We start from the raw sequence: 20,069 nt of genomic DNA, 5'->3' as shown, positions 1-20,069 counted from the left end.
GCTCAAAAATGCATGAACCCCCCCCACAGATTTCATCATAGCTTCAATTAAACAGTGTCCAGAACTATACAAGGCCTGAGGGCCATTTAATTATTTACACGATTAGTCAATATGTAATAATTTAAACATGAGTAAAAAAAAGCTTTTGTTGTAACCCACAAACTGACGTAGCCTACCATTCAAAGATCAGCTTGAAACTAATTGTGGACATGGCTTTTGTCTTCAGTTGGACAGAGCCACAGCTAGTTAACTGCTCTTTTTTGCCAGAAAGCTGTTTTATGATTTATGTTGTCAAACTTCAAACTGAGCACAAAAACTGAACCCAGCAGTGCTTCCACCAGGTTGTGTTAGTATTTGTCCACCAGGGGGCACTGTGGCTCTTCTATGTGAGCTTCGTCCCCATCATTTTAACCTAATCAGAGAAGCAGGACCACAGATTAATAGTTGTTTGACTGCAGTGGACAGCGTGCTGTGTGATCTTTATCCACTGGGCATGTGATTTCCAGAGGCATTCCCCTCATAATGTTGGGATGCAGTGATGAAAGATGGCGCGCTGAATACCAAAACGAAATGTCAGGAGGTGAAGCTCGGGCTGGTGGCAGAGCTCAGGCCTCACGATGATTGCTCTGAAAGACAACCTGGCACACTGCTGCGTCTGCCTGAGTGGCTCCTGCTTGACTCAGATTCATCAAGAATCAATCTGGGATAAGATGTTGGCTTCCTCTAACCACCTCAGTCATTAAACTGAAAAAAAAATGAATGAATGAATGAATGAATGAATGAATGAAACAGCTTGGGGAACACTGATAACTTTATGTTGTGTCACTTTACGCTGGGTAATAACCTATATACAAAAAAGGTCATTTTGATAATTGTTTAAATGGGTAAATATAAATATTTATAACAATAAATGTTACGTAATATTGTGTATTATGCATAAACTTATCGATTTGCCACTTAATTATTAGGTAAACACAACACCTAAGAAGGTGGCAAGAGTGGTCTTTTGCGGCTGCAGCTCATCTGCTTCAAGATTTGACAAGTTCAAGGTCACTTAAAATCACCGCTCGTCCTCATTCTGATGCTCAGTTTGAACTCCAGCACGTCGTCTCAACCATGTCCACGTGTCTAAATGCACTGACTCACTTCCACATGATTGGGCGTTGGACATTTGCATCAATAAGCGGTTTTAGAGTTGTATCTAATAAAGTGGTCGGTGAGTGAATATGGGAATTTTATTCCATTACAATTGAAATGAAAATCAAATCACAACAATTCGCCAACAATTTGTTATTGAATTATCTGATGTAAATGGACAGCAATTCATATTTGGACTAGAAACATGTCAAAACCTGTTTCTGGTTAACTCTCCTTACTGAGCTAAAACTCAACCGCTTGTGCATCTGCTTCAAGAGCAACCCAATCCCAAAAAAATAAAAATAAATAGAAATAAATCAAATCAACGCACACTATTCACCGACGTCACAGGCAACCAGCACTGACCCCACAAAAGAATTTCACCATAGAGACCGAGTGTGTATTTGTTTTGACAGCAAGGGAATGACACCTATACGTGCTTGGAAGTGAAACTGAAGTGGAACTGAATGACACGCTTGGTCAAATAACCAGGAGCTCCAAGCTGTTTGGTCTAGATGAAGCATCTGGGTCCCATTCTGTTGTCTTTCCTCGCTTGTTTATTCTGTATTATTCTAAAGGGATAGCACTAGTTTCATTTAAGTGTGCTCGTGTGAGGTACTGACACATAGTCAATGCTGATGCGGAGTGTCTTTTTGCCATTTTATCCCCCTTACTGACAAGAATTGCCCACTTTCACGCACCAAAGTCCATGGAGAAAATCATCATTTTTAGCTTGTGGAGAACCTGGAGCTGCTGGTCTACTGCTGCCCCGTTAGGTTAGCTTGTGACACCGATGTAAATCGAAACCAAAAGGATTTTATACACTGGAGTCACAAAATGACACATTTGAAGTGACTGATGGAGGCAGCAGTGGATAACAACACCTGTGTACCGTGATGCAAAATCAGTGATTTTCTCAAAAGGGACAGCGAGTGGTTAACAAAAATGAGAAAAACTAAAGTCAGAAATGCCTGAGAACTGGTGAGATTAAATATCAAACAGTCTTAGGATAGTGTCATTCCCACCTGACGACCAGCACGAATCTCAGATTGTCTCTCTGACATATCTGCATGGATGAAAGCCCACCACTTCCAGCTAAACCTCTCCAAAATGGAACTGCTGGTCTCCCCAGCCAAGCCAACGATACATAATAACATCTTCGTGTGTCCTTCTGTGCTGGTGGAATGATCACAAGCAGAACAGGTGCGTCCCTGTCTATCCTCAAGAAGCTCTTGAGGACCCAGCTCTTCCAAGAGCATCTTCTGTCCTAGCACTTACCTTACCCCCTCCCCTGCACTAACTCCTTCTGCCTCTTTCAGTCCACTGTTCCTGTCGAGTGGATTTCTTTCCAAGACTTCTTTGTATCTTACTCCTCTTTTGTAAGTCGCTCTGGATAAAAGCGTCTGCTAAACGCTTAAATGTAAATGTTATTATAAGGTGAGAATTTTGTGAAGTGGCTAAAAATCAGTGTGGCAGCCATTTCAAACACAAAGACACTTCAAAAAAAAAAAATAACCTTGAAGGATCACTTTAAAAACAATGCTTCCCACCTCTGTGTGTCTGTTAAGATGAAATAAAGTCTTGATAATGTCCCCCGTCATGGAGCTGTCTGACTGATGGAGTGTCTGAGATGCAGTGATGATTGAGGACAAGGCTGTTTGTGATGGAACAGAACAAAACAGTGTGTGTGTGCAGACTGCGTGTCCATGCCAGTCAGACTCAGTGGATGAGATGCATGCCCCCCCCCCCCCCCCCCCCCCCCCTCAGAAAATGTAATAAGTGACAGACAATCCTAAGCACCTCCATATGTTTTGGGCTCAGTGAACCGTCTCCTCATCATGTGTGGTAGCAGTCTCAGGACTATTTTGATTCATGCTCTAAGCCGCCGCTAATTTGATCAGCGGTTCAGCCAGTGGCTTCGTATTCTAATGACCCGCGTTTTTTTTTTTGCAATTTGCAATTTGGCTAAGTGGGGACTGCAAGAATAATGACAGTCAGCTGTGGAGGGGAGTATGGAGCGATCATTCCAAAAGCTCCTGACGGGGCGGAGCAGCTGGGCGGAGCTGGCCCTCGCGGTGCCAGGAAGTTCGACTCAAAACTGGGCCACAAACCAGGTTCCCACAATTAGACAAGTAAGCATTTCAGTGAGCAGATGCCACTCGAGGAGGATTTCACATCAAATTGTCGCTTCTTACTGCCGAGATATCTTCAGAGGAGAAGAATTCACCGTTGGGGTCCAGAACTTGTAGATTAGACGTAAATCCTGTGAAATTCTATATTTACTGAATTCAGCAGCAATAAAAGCTGATAAGCATTTTCACATCTGTCTCTACTCTCTAACTCCCAGAGCAGGAGATGATCCAAGGTTCAACATTTAGGATACAGCTGCTGAAATCTGTTTTTTTTTTTGTACAAAGCAGATCCACAGCGTATAGCAATTAAAGGAATAGTTAAGGGTTGTTGTTTTTTGAAGTGAGATTGTGATACAGTCTGTGCCCAGAAGAAAAGAGCGAGACACAGATGTTCACTTTGACTGAGAACATGGCTGCCACTGTGGTCACGAGGAAAAACAAATATTAGCCACTTAACTAAAGGCTCAGTCAACACGTGCAGACATTTCCACCACTCTGAAGCAGATGTGTTTCCAGCAATGAATCCATCATTCTCTATTGTCTGAATCAAATTCATTGACAACAAAACAAAAACATGTTGACTTTGTTTTGTACTTTAGTTTAATTAGGCTTTGTCTTTTTTTGTCGGATCGCATGCTTCGGAATGTTGTCTCTACAGAGGAGAAATGCTCTAAATCAGATTGTCAAGTGGTCGGGTTGGTGTTTGAGGCAAGAAAAACTCCATTTTAAATGATGAATCGCAACCTATAACAGTGAATTTAAGCTTTTTTTTCCCCCCACAAAGTCAAATAAATAAAATATCAAACTTCATTTCAGCTCATCTAACTTTTTAATTTGTAAATTGTATCTAACTGCAAAATTTAAATTACATAAAAAACAAACTAAACTACTGTATCAGGTTAAAGGAATAACCCGAGTTTCCCCTGAGTTGAGAAAATACTACAACCATTCTAGTAATACAAAGCTAAATGCAAAGTGGTCGGTGAAGTATTCCTTTAATGAATGACAAAGACTCTGGAACTGTCCAATTTAAAGTCTCATCTTTTCAATCTTGCTTTCAGTCCTGATGCTGTGTGATCGCATGTGGCCGTTTATTATGTCTTACATGTTCTTTGTCTTATGCTGTGTCTTTTTCTGTCCCATTTTGAGTTGTCAAAGCATTTTGCTTCTGTAAAGCACTCTGGCTCTGACTCCTGTTTCATTTATTTTTGATTTTGGACTCTGAGCGAGGGACAAATACGTGAACCTTATTCATCCAGGTAACATTAAAAGCTGAATAATAGATGTGCTTCAGTGCAATATTCTGTATGCAGACTGTGAAAAGTCAGATTTACTGAGTGCTGAACACAAAATACTGCCAAAGCCACTTCTTCGCGGCTCATTTTCTGCGACTGATGATCATATGATTTATATGAACACATGCGTTCATGAAGGGAACTCAGTACTGATGTAAACAGACTGAAAAACAAGCAGTATATTACAAATACATGATCAAAATATCACAGAGTTTGCCCGGCGTTTCTTTCATTAGCAAGGAATCTACATCGACGCTGCACACACACACACACACACACATACACAGTGAGGCTCATGCCTTCTGACCGAGCAGAGCTTTGAAACGCTCTTCAAACACACGCAGCATCTCTGTTGCTCAGACATGTACACTGATGTTGATCATGAAAGTCTCCGCAGCTGATGCTGAAGCTTTAAATGATCCATCAGTGACAGACGGAAGAGTGAATGTGAAGATCTCCAGTCATACGATGATCACACTAGTGTTTTTAACTCACTAAAGCACTCAAACGGGGCTATGTGAGATAAAAAATAAATAAAAATAAATTAAATAAAGCATAAACTGAATGTTAATAACTGGATTTTGATTTCATTTTGATAATAAATCTTTATTTTAATCAGAAAAGGGCACACTAAACTGATAGAGATATGTGTATATAAAAATAACTATGCATATTTAAGTGACTGGTTACCTTTGTAAACAGATTTTTTTTTATTTCTAAAATTGTTCAAGAGCAACAAAAGCACAGCAGTGTTCTGCAGTTTCTTAATAAAATAGACACTAATGGCACTGCATTTTTGCCCAAAATTTAGCAACTCATTTACAGTCACTTAATTTTATTTTGAATCGGTAAAGGAATAACTTCAAAGAAATGTTGGGTAAATGAATTGCAACTTAATTTAATGCACGTTATTTGAAACATATACACATAAAATCTCAACTAAAACGTTGGGAAAATTCTGCAAATGTGTTGGGGACCCCCAAAAATAATCTCCTGCAACCCATTTGAGGGTGAATCACTGTGTGTAAACTGTACTTCAGTATGTAGCAATCAAAGTTGTTTGAGGTTAACAGGTCCCAAAAACCCTACATCTCCCTGTGTCAGTCTACTGTAACTATCACTGCTGTGACTAACTGAAGAGAGAACTGTTACACGGTCATATGTAAGCAACTTTAAAAGGTGGCACCTCTGAATGCTGATAAATGTCTAGACTGACTGTAAAATCCACTCACACATGACGGGAAACAGATGAGCACCTATGCAAGTTTTCCAAACTATATTCCAGCAGACCATGGGTCATAAATAACTTTATAACACAAGGAGGTCATGAACACAGCTTCAGCTGTCCGACCTCTTTAGTCACACATTCATCACTGAAGTCTAATCAGTTATTTTTTTTCGGTCGGGTGGAAAATGCTGACATCATCCTCAAGAAGAAAGCTTAAGATCATTTTGTTGGTAGTTTGATCTCCAGTAACCAACACAGTTACTGATACTAAACACGACGGACTCACTCAGGCCGAATCTGCTGAACTAATGGGAGATTTCCACATCCAGATGTCTTTTTTCTTCTAAGGAGTAAACTACAGCTGCATTCCCAGAGCAATGACAGCATCGTTTCTCCTCATCAAACAAATGGTGACCTACTTCCCCTTTTCCTCAAAATGCTATGTTGAGCACTTTTTCATTTCATCTTCTGTTGCTTTGGCTGGACATGAACATTTTCTGTTGATTAATTTCACCACAAAGAACAAAAACGCTTCATTTATATATGTCGTCCACCTATAGCTTCTATCCCTAAAGCCTTTTCCTTCTTTTTTTGGATAGTTCCATGTTATTTTAAAAACATTATTCCCACACAAGGATGTCTTTTTTCTTTGTTTTTTGTACAGTAGTACAGTGGCAAACGTTCTTGAGTCATCATCTTTTGCTTTTCCCTGCCTCAGCAATAAAAAAAAGAAGAAGTTTTTGCTTCTTGACTCTAAGTGTAGTAGAAAAGAATGGACTTCTTTTATTTAACTCTGAGAAAATTGCTGCGCATCACAGTCTGTCACAGACATAATTTACAAATGAACTTGCATCAGCATATTCGGATGCAGATTTAAAGATGGTGCGCACTGCTGAGCGCAGGATACTGCTGTGGATATATATGGCACTTGTGATGGATCAGAGTTTTTCAGTCTTGGTCCTGCATGTTTTAGACAGTTCCCTGTTTCAACACGACTGAGTCAAAGGGTCAATCAAGCGCTGCAAAAACCTGATACTGACCCATATGACACAGGTGTGTTGAGGCAGGAAAACCAGGGTCAACCACGATTAAGAAACACTCTGATTGACTATAAAATACACACACAAATGTCTCAAAGCACACCTTAAAAACAACCCCAGCAACATTAAACATAGTTAAAATCCATGTTTTAATTAAGTTAAACAATACTTAAAATGAGAAGCTACGTAATTCCTTATAGCTGGACATTATCTGTCATTGTCAACGTAACTGAACTATGTCATGAAAGCAAAGGTACATGTGCACAGCTAAGGACACCACAGAGCGGAAAAAGACTGCAACATACTTTGAGTGGAACAAATAGCAAGAGGTCGATCACCTGATTTGGAGCAAATGTGAGGGCAAAACAGTTTTGTGTTGCACTAATTCCAGGTTTTTCCCAGTTTTATTGGTAAAATTCAAATAGTTTATCATTGGTAGTTACATTTTATGTGTTTACTCCCCTGTGTCTGTGTATAAAAGTACAAGGCATAACTATCCAAACCAGTGAAAATGTGCAAAATAAGTAGTTTTTTTATGGCCAGTGTAATAATAATAATAATAATAATAATAACAATAACAATAATAATAATAATAAAAAAACTTTAGTATGTTTTCACTGTGGGACAATTTGTATCATTAACCTCAGACTGCAATGCACATACTCATAAGAGCAGGGACCATTTTACTTACATTTTTGGCCATATTAAAGTGATAGTTGTAGTTTTTTAGATGTGCGGTTTTATAAATTACTGCTTGCAGGGACAAAATGCTGACCTAATAAAATCTAAGCCCGCTTGAGTCTATTAGTTGATATTTTAGGAATACATATTCTGTTCTTTTCCAAATGGAAACTTATGCTTGTGACTCGCTCAATCTCGCAAACCAAAGCCCCCAGAGAAAAGCTGTGTCTTTAGCTTGCAGGGACACAGGAGCTGCTGGTGGACTGGTGCTTTGTCTGGGTCACTTATGTTAATCTGACCAAACCATTTCAAAAACCGTAGTCACAAAATAACACATTTGAACTTGGATCAACAACTCCTGTGTGCCTTAATGTAAAATTATCTGATTTTCCTAATGGACTTTTGTGTGTGGAGAAAATATTTAAGCACCTCATACAACCACACCAAAAAAACCTGAACTGTGATCCTAAGTGTCTTATATACATGTAAAATGGACAATACAAATCATTGGCCTAAAGCCTAAATTGCCCAATGAAGAAGAAAAGCTGAGTGATATTTCCCAGTAATGAGGAATATACACGCAATGGTAGAAACTGCAAGCTATGGTGCACGAAACACCAATGAACCTCTGATCACTATACAGCAAACACTCAAAGCACCACTGCAAGTTCTAATCAACTCTTTGTTTCATCATTGCGACAGCAGTTTTTACATTTGGATCATTAAAAACATTAGCTGCTTTTAACCAGGCAGTTGCTTGGGCATACAGTACGGCATCAACCGCTATGAACAGTGAAATCCTTCAAAACACATTGAGAAATGTTGCCTTAGAGTCTGTGCCAATGGCATTCCGTGCCGTGCACCGGTACGTGCCAGCATCTCTTGGTGTCGGGTCCTGGATGATGAGGGAACCCTGTGGTTGGAGATACTTGTTCCCAAAAAGACGAGGCTGTGCGCTGACAGCCAAGCGCATTTTATTGGGCGTTTCCCATGCTACCTCCACTTTGGGCATCCCTGTTGCTGCACAGTTCAGCTGAATAGCAACTCCACGTTTGGCGTAGGTCACAGAAGGAGGGCCATTGGTAATCCGTGGTGGGTATGCAATCACAGTTACTGTAACAGGAAGCAGAGAGCTACCATACTCATTGGCAGCTCGGCATACGTAGGATCCTCGGTCATAAACTGATGCTTGCTGTATTGCAAGTGTCCCGTTGGGAAGGACAGAGTATCGTCCAGCTCTTTGTGGCCGATTGAGAACAACCCCACTGGGTAGCGTCCATGCTAATCTGAGGGGTTCACCACTGGTTAAACAATGGAGCAATAATCTTTCACCAATCTTGACATTAACAGGAGAGTGGTATTTGTTGATGATCTCTGGCTTTCTTCCTGGAGACAGTCTGATTGTACGCTCCACAAAACCTCCAGAATTGCGCCCCAGGCAGCGGTACATACCAGCTTCACCCACAGACGGATTACTGATGACCAAAGAGCCATCATGCCGATGGAAAAACTTCAGGAATCGAGCACTGTTAAGCAATGGTGTGCCATTAGGTAAGATCCAAGTGACGTGAGGTTGTGTTGAGGCCTCAAATGAGCAGTTTAAAGTCATGGTATTCCCCACAGTCAGTGACAGGCTTTCTATTTTGGTACCTCTGATTTTTGGCTTCTCAACAACCTCTTTCACATCCAGATTAACCACGAGCTTGACCTCGCCTCCTTCATTTCGAGCGATACAAGTTAGCTGCCCTGAGTCTGTCCTCTTGGGTGACCGAATTTCCAGGGTACCATTTTGGTGAACTGTCATTCTGTTGCTGTAGTATGGTGCAGGGAGGATCACATTTCCTGGAAGCACCCACATGATGCGAGGTTTAGGGGTTCCTGCTGCCACGCAGTCCACAAGCTTCCTCTGATCCTGGGTAGCTGTTATTTTGACACTGCTGGTTTCTCTTATGCCGTTGATCATTGGAGTTGTTACCATGACCTCCATCCTGACCACTTTATGGTCATGTCCTGCACTATTTCTGGCCATGCAGGTGTAGTTACCTCCATCAGAACGTTGGACCTTTAGAACAACCAATGTCCCGTCATCCAGAATCTGATATTTTTCTAATGCAGGGGAAATTGCTTTGTTTGTTGGGGATATCCATGTAATGACTGGCGTTGGATCCCCTTTGGCGTTACATCTAATTGTACTTGTTTCACCATAGAAAACCCTGACAGTCTTTTGGTTCTTATCCTGGATTTTTGGCGGATAAGTTGCAACCTTGACCTTGACACTGACCTTCATCTCATCCTTTCCAAGTTGGTTCTCGGCATAACAGGTGTAGTCACCTTCTTCTGGCATGCCGACATCGTTGAAATACAATGTCCCATTGTCAAACACCAGATACCTACAATACAAGCAGAGGGTAGCACAGAAATATGGATTAATACACAGTTACAAGCACAGTTAACAACATTCAAATACACAATGACATTTTGCATATGCATTTTTTTTGGTGAAACCTATTTTAAATCTCAGTTCATACCTGCGACTGCGTCCTCCACTGACACGTTCCCTCTGTTTCACAGGGTTGATCATGGTACCATCTGGCAGTGCCCAACTGATCTCAGGGTTGGGGAGACCAGACGCCACACAGTCCACCTTTAAATCTCCGCCGTACAGCACCTCCTGACTGGACCGCTGCTGCTTCTGTTCAATTTTGGCTGCCTTTGTCAGAACATTGACACGCAGCAGAACGTAGTCATCGCCCATCTTGTTACGCGCCACGCACAAGTAGTCGCCGCTGTCCTTGTCAGTCACAGAACGAACGGCCATGGTGCCGTTGCGGAAGACCTTGATCCTGGGGTCAAAACTACAAAAAACAGGAGGATTCAAACATTGAACAGAGATTGAAGGGGAATAAGATCAGCACATGGATTTTTTTTACCTGTATTGAGCATCCGCCAGTTTCTTAGATGGTGTCCTCCAGACAATCCAAGGATTTGGCTCTCCTGTTGCCACACAGTTGAGTAGCAGTGTATTACCATACATCACGTCTGTGTTCTTCGGTGATGATGAAATGATACTGGCTTTGGAGGAAGAAAGATTCTTCCGTGCTGTCAGCATCACAGTCCTCCTGCTGGTCGCCACTGTGTTACTGGCTGAACACACATATTTACCAACATTTCCAGGGCCCAATTTCTGTATGTTGAGTGTCCCATTGGGAAAGACCATGAGATTGCGCCCAGTCAAAAACTGGGAAGCAGTGAGCTGGATGCCGTCAGGTGTCATCCAGCGGACGACAGGCTGAGGGACACCTGTTGCCGTGCAATGAATGTAAGCATTGGTGCCTTCCGAGAGGGTAATATTTTCAGTTTTTATCTGCTGAATCACAGGATGCAATGCTGAAACCTGAAGATGAACTGAGACAGAAACTGCTCCGACCGCATTGCTGCCGATACACTTATAAATCCCTCTGTCTGTGTAACTGGCCTGGCTGATCCGGAGGGTTCCATTATCCAGGACAGCCAAACGCTGTTGGGGGGACAAACCAGTCGAGGCAGCAGTTATATGGACATGGTTTGGGAGCATCCATGTAACAATAGGCACGGGATCTCCTTCCACTTTACACTCCAAATCCACTTTCCCACCGAGGTGGACTGTGATTTCTCTGCTGCGAGGCTGAAGCACCCGTGGGTGTTGAGACAGAACAATGAGGTTGGCCACTATGTTGTCTGCACCATACTGGTTCTGGACCGTGCATAAGTACTGGCCCCCGTCAATGTGTTGTATCTTCCTGATGATTAAGGTTCCGTTTGGATGGACCTCAAACCTGTGAACCTTGGTGTTCTGAGCGATACTTGCCCCTGTACAAATGAAAAAACACATAATTCAAACATGACAGTATCACTCAGGTGAACCAAACAATCCAAAACTGGCTCAGGGTCATTTGAGTTAGGGTTATTTAGCATAATAAATAATAATTTATCATTTGCATTACAGTCAATAGGGTTAGGGTTAGGGTTGTGTGAGGTAGAGGCACAGCTTTTTGTTAAGAAAAGGGAAAGTTTCTGTGTGGAGGTGAATTTGATGATAGTTGTGTGAGGCATCATTCTTGAATGCAGGAGACTATATGTAATAATCACAGCAAACAAGTGTTTTACCTTAAACACTACATTAAACAGTTGATTTTCCATAACCATAATATGCCCTTATGCTCACCGCTGCCAAAAACATGGTACAGAATTTTGCAAAGTAATTTAAGGCCTTTGCACATTTTATTAGTATAATTTATCCACATATCAAACCTGGATCTAGGCAATGGGGACAGATTTTAACTCAGCAGTATTGAGATTTTATTCATATTATTTGGACTTAAGTAAAAAATGAATTCAAATACAACTTTTGCTGGTTACAGGTAAACATCTATTCCCATCTGTGACATTAAATATACTAAAATCAGCAAATGCACAGAGCTGGGACTCAAATTTTCAAAATGGCTAACAGATTATCCAAATCTGAAAAGAAAAGTGTTACAGTTTAAGCTCCTGAAACAAAAAATAATTTCTTCCTCTCTTTAAGTACTACTTTTTCTTTGTAGTCTGTAAAATGACTGAGCAACAGCTGATCTTTGCCTAACACTGACTCCACCTGCTTTCTCCCCCCAGATTCTTAAACTTTAAATAATTAATAAATTCACCAACAAATAATGCACAATTCTGGCAGCCTCGCCACTCATGTGCAAAGGCATTTTATCTGGCTTTGAGGATTCATTTTACATGCTGTATTGTCTGTTGTGTCAGAAAGATCATCTACTCTTGTGCAGTAATAAAATAAATGTCATATTATCATATACAAGATACATCAAATAAATCATGTTTGTATGTATAACTTTTATTATACTCTGTCTTTTGAAAGAAGGAAGTGTCAGTTCAGAGTTTTAGTCATACATACCACTCGCAACTTTAGTCCATGACAGGAAGGGCTTTGGTTCGCCCTGAGCCTCACAGGGAAGCTGAGCATCTGTTTCAGCTTTCACAGTGAATGTTTGGGAATTGCTCTTCATTATCCTTGGCTTCCCTCTTGGAATAGATCCTTGTCCAGGTAGTCGGTGCATTGTGGACACATCCTGAGTGCTCGTTTGCAGTCTCTCTCTAAATGGATTGGTCTGGATTGTAGTAATTGCTGGGGCAGAAGTGGCTTCCTGAGTGACTGTCTGCCCCCTGCTCAGTTTTAAGGCTGGGGAAGTCATTTTGTGGTCAGGTGACTGGGTTGTAGGATGGTTGTCTGCCTCTGTAACGATTTCTTTGATTTGCTGGTCTTGACTGTGGTTAACTGTGATGCGAGGAGTCTCTATAGTAGTGGCCTTTGGCGAGTACTCCACTGTAGCTGCTGTGGAAGATGGTACTGTGACACCTGACACTTCTGTGGATGGGGTCACAGCATCAGGTCTTGATGAGGTCTCAGGGGGAGATGATGTTATGGTGGTACTTACGACAGGATCATCAACCATGACAATATCTGTTGTGCCTTTAAGAAGCAGATCAACCTTTGACTCACTGCTTAGAGTGCTTTGACTGGGAGTTTGATAATACCTCCCAGGCTGTTTGGCTTTCTCGGTGGTAACCTCTTTCATCTCCAAATCATCCTCAAAAGGCAAACTAGGAGAAGTGTATCCAGTAGTTGTTTTGACTTCATTCCTAATCAAGGAAGCAGATGAGGCAGTTGGGGGTGGCGGTAGAGACAATTGCATCCCACTGTCTTTCACAAGCGTTTTCCCCCCATCCTTTTCAGTGGGAGCATAGTGATGGTTTAACTGATCATGATCTACATCTGTTTGCACTGTTGTAGTTTGAAAAACCACAGAGGAGCCGCCAGAAATTGGCACAGATCCATCAGGTTGTTCTGTAGTGCTTGCCCTTTGTGTTTCTAAAAGTCTGCCCAGTGGAAAAGTGCTGACTGTAAATATCTGCTGAGTGGTTGATGTCAGTGTATCAAAGCCTCTTGGAAGAGATGCACTTTCTGAAAGTCTCAAGGCTGTTTGCACACTCATCTTTCCATGACCCACTGTTGGAGAGGCTGTTGGAAATGATGGTGCCACTGATGTGTGATTAAAAAGTGGTTTGGCAGAGCTTTGAAGACTATCCTTCATTTTTGGGGGTGAAGTTAATCGTGAAGGGGGCTTGGTGGTTGGCTCGTTGTTCAGCCTGGAGACTGTGTTTTCATTATGACTCAGACTGCCTGATGATACTGCTTGGCTCCCGGTGAATGGAATAGTGGTATTGAATATTGCCGTTGTAACTTCTAATGGTTCTATTTTTAGCTCTCTGGAAGAGGCAGTGGTCTGGACTGTTTCTAGGGGAGCATTTTCAGGCGTGGAAGCAATAAAGTGGGGGGTTTCATTCAACTTTTGTCTCCTTTTGTTTGGTCTTCTCCTCCGAATCCCATTCCTTCTCCTGGAGTTTGGATGTCTGAGACGTGGGGGAAGTTGTGCCACAGGTTCGGGCACAAGGGCAGTTGTTGGAGCTGTTGCTGTGAGCAGTGTTGTGTCCTGTGGCTGAGTATGCAGCCGTGAGGTTGCAGTCTCACTCACATTGTTTCCATTTTCTTCTTGGCTTCCGTCTGATTCAACTGGGTCAACTGAAGGGATCGTTTGACTTCCACTTGAAGAAAGCTCTCTGTCATTATTAGCACTGGCAGCGACACTGGGCTTCACTAAATTCTCACTTCTCTCAGATGCCTTGGACCAATCCACTGCTTTGACTCCATTAACATCTGTATCTTTGCTATGATTCTGTCTTTGAGAAAATGTACTATTGCTGTCACTGTTTGTTTCCCACTGCCAGACAGTGACAGCATGTAGGGGAACAGATGTGGTTTGAGGGAGGGAGGATATACTGCTTGAAGTGCTGTATGGATCCAAGTTTCTATCGTGGCTTGTGTGCGGTACACTGGATGGAGTCTGCATTGTGTTTGGCACTACTGAAGCGTGTGTAATGTGTGTGTGCTGACTGTTTGATGTCATTTTATGTGTACTATGTGCATTGTAGTGATTAGCCATGTCATCGGTTTCCTGGCGTTGTATATTGGGCTTATTAGCTTTAATTTGTGTATGTGGCACTGGAGTGGGTGTTATTGTGAGGTCATCTTGGCTCTCATTCTCCTCCACAGTCGTGTCATCTGATGATCCTTCAGTAGTTTCTTGTGCCTGTGTTGTCTGATCAGTAAGCCTGCTCTCTGTTGTGTGCCGCACTGGTGGTGATGTCACGTTACTCTGACCATTTCTGTCTCTGATTTTAGCAAAAATATGAGCCCATTGCTCTCGGTCTATTTTCCTTTTTGACATATTAATCCTCCTCCTGTTATCAACTATAGGCTTCCTGTCTTCAGTGTGTGGGACAGTTGGCCTTCCAAGCACTGGTGGCCTCCGCCATGTACTCCTTGATGGATGGATGCCCCTCCTCCCTGGAGCCAAACCTGTTGGAATTCTTCTCACAGGATCCTGTCGGCTCACTTGAGATACTTTCTGATTTACTTCCATGTCACCTGATGCCTCTGTATCATCTGTGAGAACTTGAATCTGAGTGTTGACGCCTGATGCTGACTGGGGTCTCACAGGAAACTTTCTTAACGGTCTTATCAGCCCTTTACGCCTGATGACAGTGATTTTTGCAGTCAGTGTATCCACACCATGTTGATTAATGGCAATGCATTTGTAATGACCACTGTCTGAAAGGTGAGCCTGTGGGATATGAAGGGTGCCATTGGGGTGGACAAAAGCTTGTGCAGATTTGTCTTGGATACTAACTATGCTCTTATTTGGTAAAATCCAGGTAATTTCAGCATCAGGGGAGCCAGATGCTGAGCAGGGCAAGGAAATGGGGTTTCCTACAAATACCTCAGTCGGGGATACTAAGGCATCCTCTCCTGGAGGAGAGCTGGCGGTCTCCTGCACTGTCAGATAAAACGGCAGGACAGCCAGGTCTCCATGAACCTTGGCGATGCAGTAGTAAATTCCTGCATCTGTGTGGCTGACTGATTTAATGACCAGCCTCCCTTCACTGGATACAGACACCCTGTTGTCTGCACTGCTGAACGGGGCTTTTACTTTGGAGCCCTCTGGTAGTATCCACTGAATAACAGCTTGCTCAGAACTGTGCACTTTACAGTCCATTTGACTTGGGTTTCCCAGGATAGCAGTAGACACTTTATGAGTCATGTTTGTTGACTCGATCAAGACCCAGTTCCTTTTCTGTCTCTGCATCTGCTCCACCTCCACTGTTTGAGAGAGATCCAAGCCGAGGATCAGTTTCACTGTTTTGGCAGATGACTGAAGTCTGTTCAGCTGCAAGTCTGCAGAAGCCTGCATTAACCAATCCGGCTGAGCCATGGCATTAACTTTAACACCTGTATAGTAAAGGGCATCCTTCTCAGAGTCCTGCTTATACACATAGGTTGGATGAGGCTCTTTGCTGAGCATAGCCCTTCTTTGTAAGTGAGCTGGCACATTGCTATAGTAAGCAATTAGCCTCCACAGCCGCTCATACTTTTCTCTATCAACGGGGCATTCGAGATCCACTGACAAAGTGATGTTAGAGGCCAGCAGGAGCTGGTCCATCTGCTCCCAGTTGATCTTGGTCATTTCTCCTGGCTCGCCAACACTGCACTCCAGATCCACCTCATTACCATGTTCATCAGATAGACCCAGTGAGATGCTTCCAAATGGTTCTCTGAAAGTGTCTGCAGTCATGACCTCGCTTTCAGTGTCCTCAGGTGGTGAAGTCCTGTGAGGAGAGCTGATGACGGGGCTGCTGCAGACCATGTTCTCCACAGCCTGGAGCTCTTTCTCCTGGAGGTGCCTGGGAGAAGAACACATTGGACACAACTGTCCACCGGGAAGGGCCCTGTCCTTTTTACATTTCAAGACACCTAAAGCAAAAGAAAACAATAAAAAATGTTACAAACTTGAAGCAGTGAAACCATTTAGGTTGGGGTTCACTGAAGTGAGGTAGTGACACATAGTCATTACTCACAACCAGTTTGAGACACAGATGCTTGCCCTCACTCAAAACATGGCTTGCAGTGTGGACAGACTTTAGCCACTAAATAAAAGCCTCACCTGATAAAAGTAATGTTTAAGTCTACGATATCGTAAGGATAAGGATATCTTTGCTTCTTTATCTTGCCATTAGACAGCCATTTGCAGTTGGAAAATGAGGTTCCTAAACCACTCAATCTCCCACACAAATTCAGTGTAGTTTGTGGGGACACAGGAGCTGCTGGTCTCCTGCTGCCTCTTTGCAAAACATGTGTTGCTTAGGTAAATCAGAACAACAAATTTAAAACTCCAAAGTCATAGAGTAACATAACTGATCTTAGGGATGAAGGCAGCAGTGGATCAACAACTCCTGTGTGCTATGATGTCAAATCGCAGATTTTCTGTGTGGGCTTTGAAGTTTACAAAGCCTGCAGTCAGAAGAAAAGAAATAAAAAGAAAAAAACAGCAGGATAAAGAGTAAAGCAACAAACACATTCTTTCAATTTTATCAGATGAACCTTTACAAGTGGCTAAAATCTATTTTCTTGTCGTAGCCATGTTTTCATTAAGAACTGTCTTATGCTATTTTCTTTCAGCAAAAGCAAACAAAAGATTTAACCTGGCAAGGTTTTATCCCATTCATGGATCCATCTCATGTTGCAGTCACAGGTCCAGGGGTTCCCATGGAGGTACAGGTTTTCCAGCTGAGGCATTGAAGCCACTAACTTGGAGGGCAGTGATGTAAGTCTGTTGTCTGACAGGAAGAGATGCTTCAGAGTGGAGACGTGGAACTGGTTCATAAGGGTGAAGGTGGTGAACGTCGCTGGGTGCAGCAACTGAAGCTGGTTGCCTTCCAGCTGTAGCAGTCGCAGCGAGGTGAGGCCCTGGAAGGCATCGGGGTGGATGAACTCCAGCTGATTATGGTCCAGGTGTAACCTGGCCAACGAGCGCAGACCCTGAAGGGTGTGTCTGTTGATCTCCTTCAGTTTGTTGTAGCTAATCTTCAACATCTAAACCAGTGAGCAGAGCAGCAAGAAGAAAGCAAGTCATCATTGGAATCACAACAGTATGAATCCTATCAACTCTGCCACACCCAGTCAAAGACATCCATCACACTTCAGATTTTCCCATGAAAAGACACATGTATAATATTTCTATTTCATGCAAGTATTTAAACCAAATTCATGGGATTCATACTGTAATAATTAAGAATAAGATACCAGAACATTTTAATTCATTAAATGTATTGTATGCTGTGCTATACTACTTTTCCCTCAAATATTCTAAGATATTGTGGAAGTTAAGTTTATTCAATCTTTTTAAAGGATCATTTAGAATGTGAGTAAAGACAAAATGAAAGTTAAGTTGAACATATTCAGAGACTCATTTTGGGTATTTGTTGTAGATATATTATTGGAAATAAAATATACCTGTAGAGACACAAGGTCCTTGAACGCTCCATCAGGTACACTTTGCATGTCGTTTCCATGAACCATCAGAAGTTCCAGCCTCCTCAGACCAGCCAGTGATTTATCTGTGATCTTAATGCTGTTGAACCTGAAACACCAAAAACCAGAACGGGTGAAACAATACACAACACGTCCATTCATGAGAAACAGCAAATATTCCTGGGTAATGATTTGCAGTTTTCTTTTTTGCTGCAGTCCAGTGACTGACAGCAATGAACTAACAGGTACGTTTTAAGTAACAGTATCGGTATCAGTGGACTGACCCCAGATTCATGCGTTCCACATTTCTAGACACAGCAGCTGGGATAGCAGCGAGGGAGCGGAAGGTGCAGTGGAGCTCAGTAGGTTGTGGGCAGGAGCAGGGCCGGGGGCAGGAGACAGAGGCGGCAGGGGGTATAACCATCAGCACCAGCAGTGTGTGGAGGAAGCACACAGCTGCAGGATCCATTTTCATCCTCAGGGGGAGCACTCACAGCAGCTGTGCATGTCATGAATACAGTGATGTTACCAACACGACCACTACTGTTATTATTGTTGTTGTTGTTGTTGTTGTAGTAGGATCCTCTGAACTGTGGTTTACAGTTGTTTTTACTCAGGGCCACTAATTATCACCAACTAACACCCAACTCTATTTAATCAACCTCACACCTCACACCTTTAATAGTTCCCCCCTGTAAACACAGGCAGGTAGGAACCAAAGGCAATAGGATTGTAATATTAACACTATACTTTATTATTATTGTTAAAAAAATTATATTTACTGTATCTCTACAGATAGATAGATAGTTAAATAGATGACACAATATATTATTGTAAACTACATTCCAGAATAGTATTAATAAGTATTAATAGGCAAATAAGCAATAGAAATTAATTTGAATAACTATAACCCAGTAATATGAAACAATATACCCCAATTTATGTTAAAATCTTTTATTAACATAATTATTATTTTGATTATTAATAATGATCATAATAATGATTATTACTGTAATCCTGTGAAAACTTAACCTCCCCTAGTAAAAACATTGCACTGCTGCAAATATTGGCCAACTTGCTTAATAATTGCTCAATTAACGTTATATTTTTCTTGTTTTTATTATTGTTATTAAATTAAAAGAAGCTCTTACCTCAATCCAGTGATAGTGTCTCTCTGGGAAACTCCTCATATTCCATTTCCACGTGGATGAAACGGAAAAGCAAAAACACCGTCAAAGTTAAAAGAAGAAAAAGAAAACGTTAACTTTGAAGACGAGGCAACAGACGCTGGAAGAGATAAGATGCATGCAGCGGCATCTGTAAGCATCGAGTTGATTTACAGTAAATGGCAGTGAGCGCTGCGGAGCTGCAGGGAAGAGTGAGAGAACAGGAGCGAAGCGCAGCGTGGAGACGCAACAGGAGGAGCCACAAGTTACACAGACGGAGAATATGATACAGTAACGCTGTGCTGTTCAATGCTGGGTCAGTGTAGACCAGTCACACTGAAACTATGTGTGGAAAAAAAGTGACATAAAAGTGAAAAGCTGACCGTGAGATGGGCAGCTGGAGGAGAAGCAGCAGAAAACCTGAGGCTGGAGACACAGACAGCCTTGTTTTAAAGAGTGTGTGAAGCAAATGCAGCGTTTCTCCTATTTTACTACATTTACTTTATTTTATTTTTTTACTTTATTACAATTATGGATAAAAGAATGAAAACAGTTTAAAAACAACAAACTAAAAATATGGCTAGATAACGCACTGAGCCATGGTTAGCATTTGGCCATTTGATTTACAGGCTATATGGCATTGTTAGCAATAGCGCTCGATAGCAACTCTCTACATGGCATTTTGCGCCCACAAACAGTTTAGCAACATGTCCACGGATAAATGCTGAACAATACTCAGCGCCTAACGGATTTAGTAGTAGCGTAGAGTGTGAAAACTCAGAAATTCCGACTTCCAACTACAACTGGAACGCGCCATGACTCAGTTGTTGCTAAATTAGCGACTTTTTCAATTAGCGAGTAGTCAAAACCCACTAGACTCACTTTCAAAAAAGCGACTAGTGACAAATCTGGTGTCATTAGA

The 20,069-nt window shown here is 42.0% G+C and overlaps 1 protein-coding gene across 1 annotated transcript; it reads right to left on the bottom strand.

Annotated features, from left to right (window-relative positions):
* Positions 1-6,550: 6,550 nt before the first annotated feature.
* Positions 6,551-19,520, bottom strand: mxra5a (matrix-remodelling associated 5a). The gene is made up of 8 exons (XM_058615281.1): positions 19,133-19,520; positions 18,266-18,480; positions 17,964-18,090; positions 17,153-17,543; positions 12,450-16,424; positions 10,444-11,362; positions 10,042-10,368; positions 6,551-9,903 (listed from the first exon to the last, which is right to left on the bottom strand). Exons 2-8 carry the CDS (start codon positions 18,454-18,456, stop codon positions 8,316-8,318), a joined length of 7,518 nt encoding a protein of 2,505 aa, XP_058471264.1. The 5' UTR covers positions 18,457-18,480; positions 19,133-19,520; the 3' UTR covers positions 6,551-8,315.
* Between the last annotated feature and the right edge of the window lie 549 nt (positions 19,521-20,069).

Source organism: Solea solea, chromosome 2 (genome assembly GCF_958295425.1).
Source record: "Solea solea chromosome 2, fSolSol10.1, whole genome shotgun sequence".
Classification (NCBI taxonomy): domain Eukaryota; kingdom Metazoa; phylum Chordata; class Actinopteri; order Pleuronectiformes; family Soleidae; genus Solea; species Solea solea.
This window is presented reverse-complemented; position numbering and strand designations above follow the sequence as displayed.

Bases quoted from the DNA above. Each gene is read 5' to 3' on its own strand.
- mxra5a (XM_058615281.1), bottom strand. From the start codon at position 18,456: ATGAAAATGGATCCTGCAGCTGTGTGCTTCCTCCACACACTGCTGGTG. The intron at 17,544-17,963 runs GTATATTTTATT...TCACTGGTTTAG, and splicing joins AGGACCTTGTGTCTCTACAG to ATGTTGAAGATTAGCTACAA. The intron at 9,904-10,041 runs GTATGAACTGAG...CTTGTATTGTAG, and splicing joins AGTGGAGGACGCAGTCGCAG to GTATCTGGTGTTTGACAATG.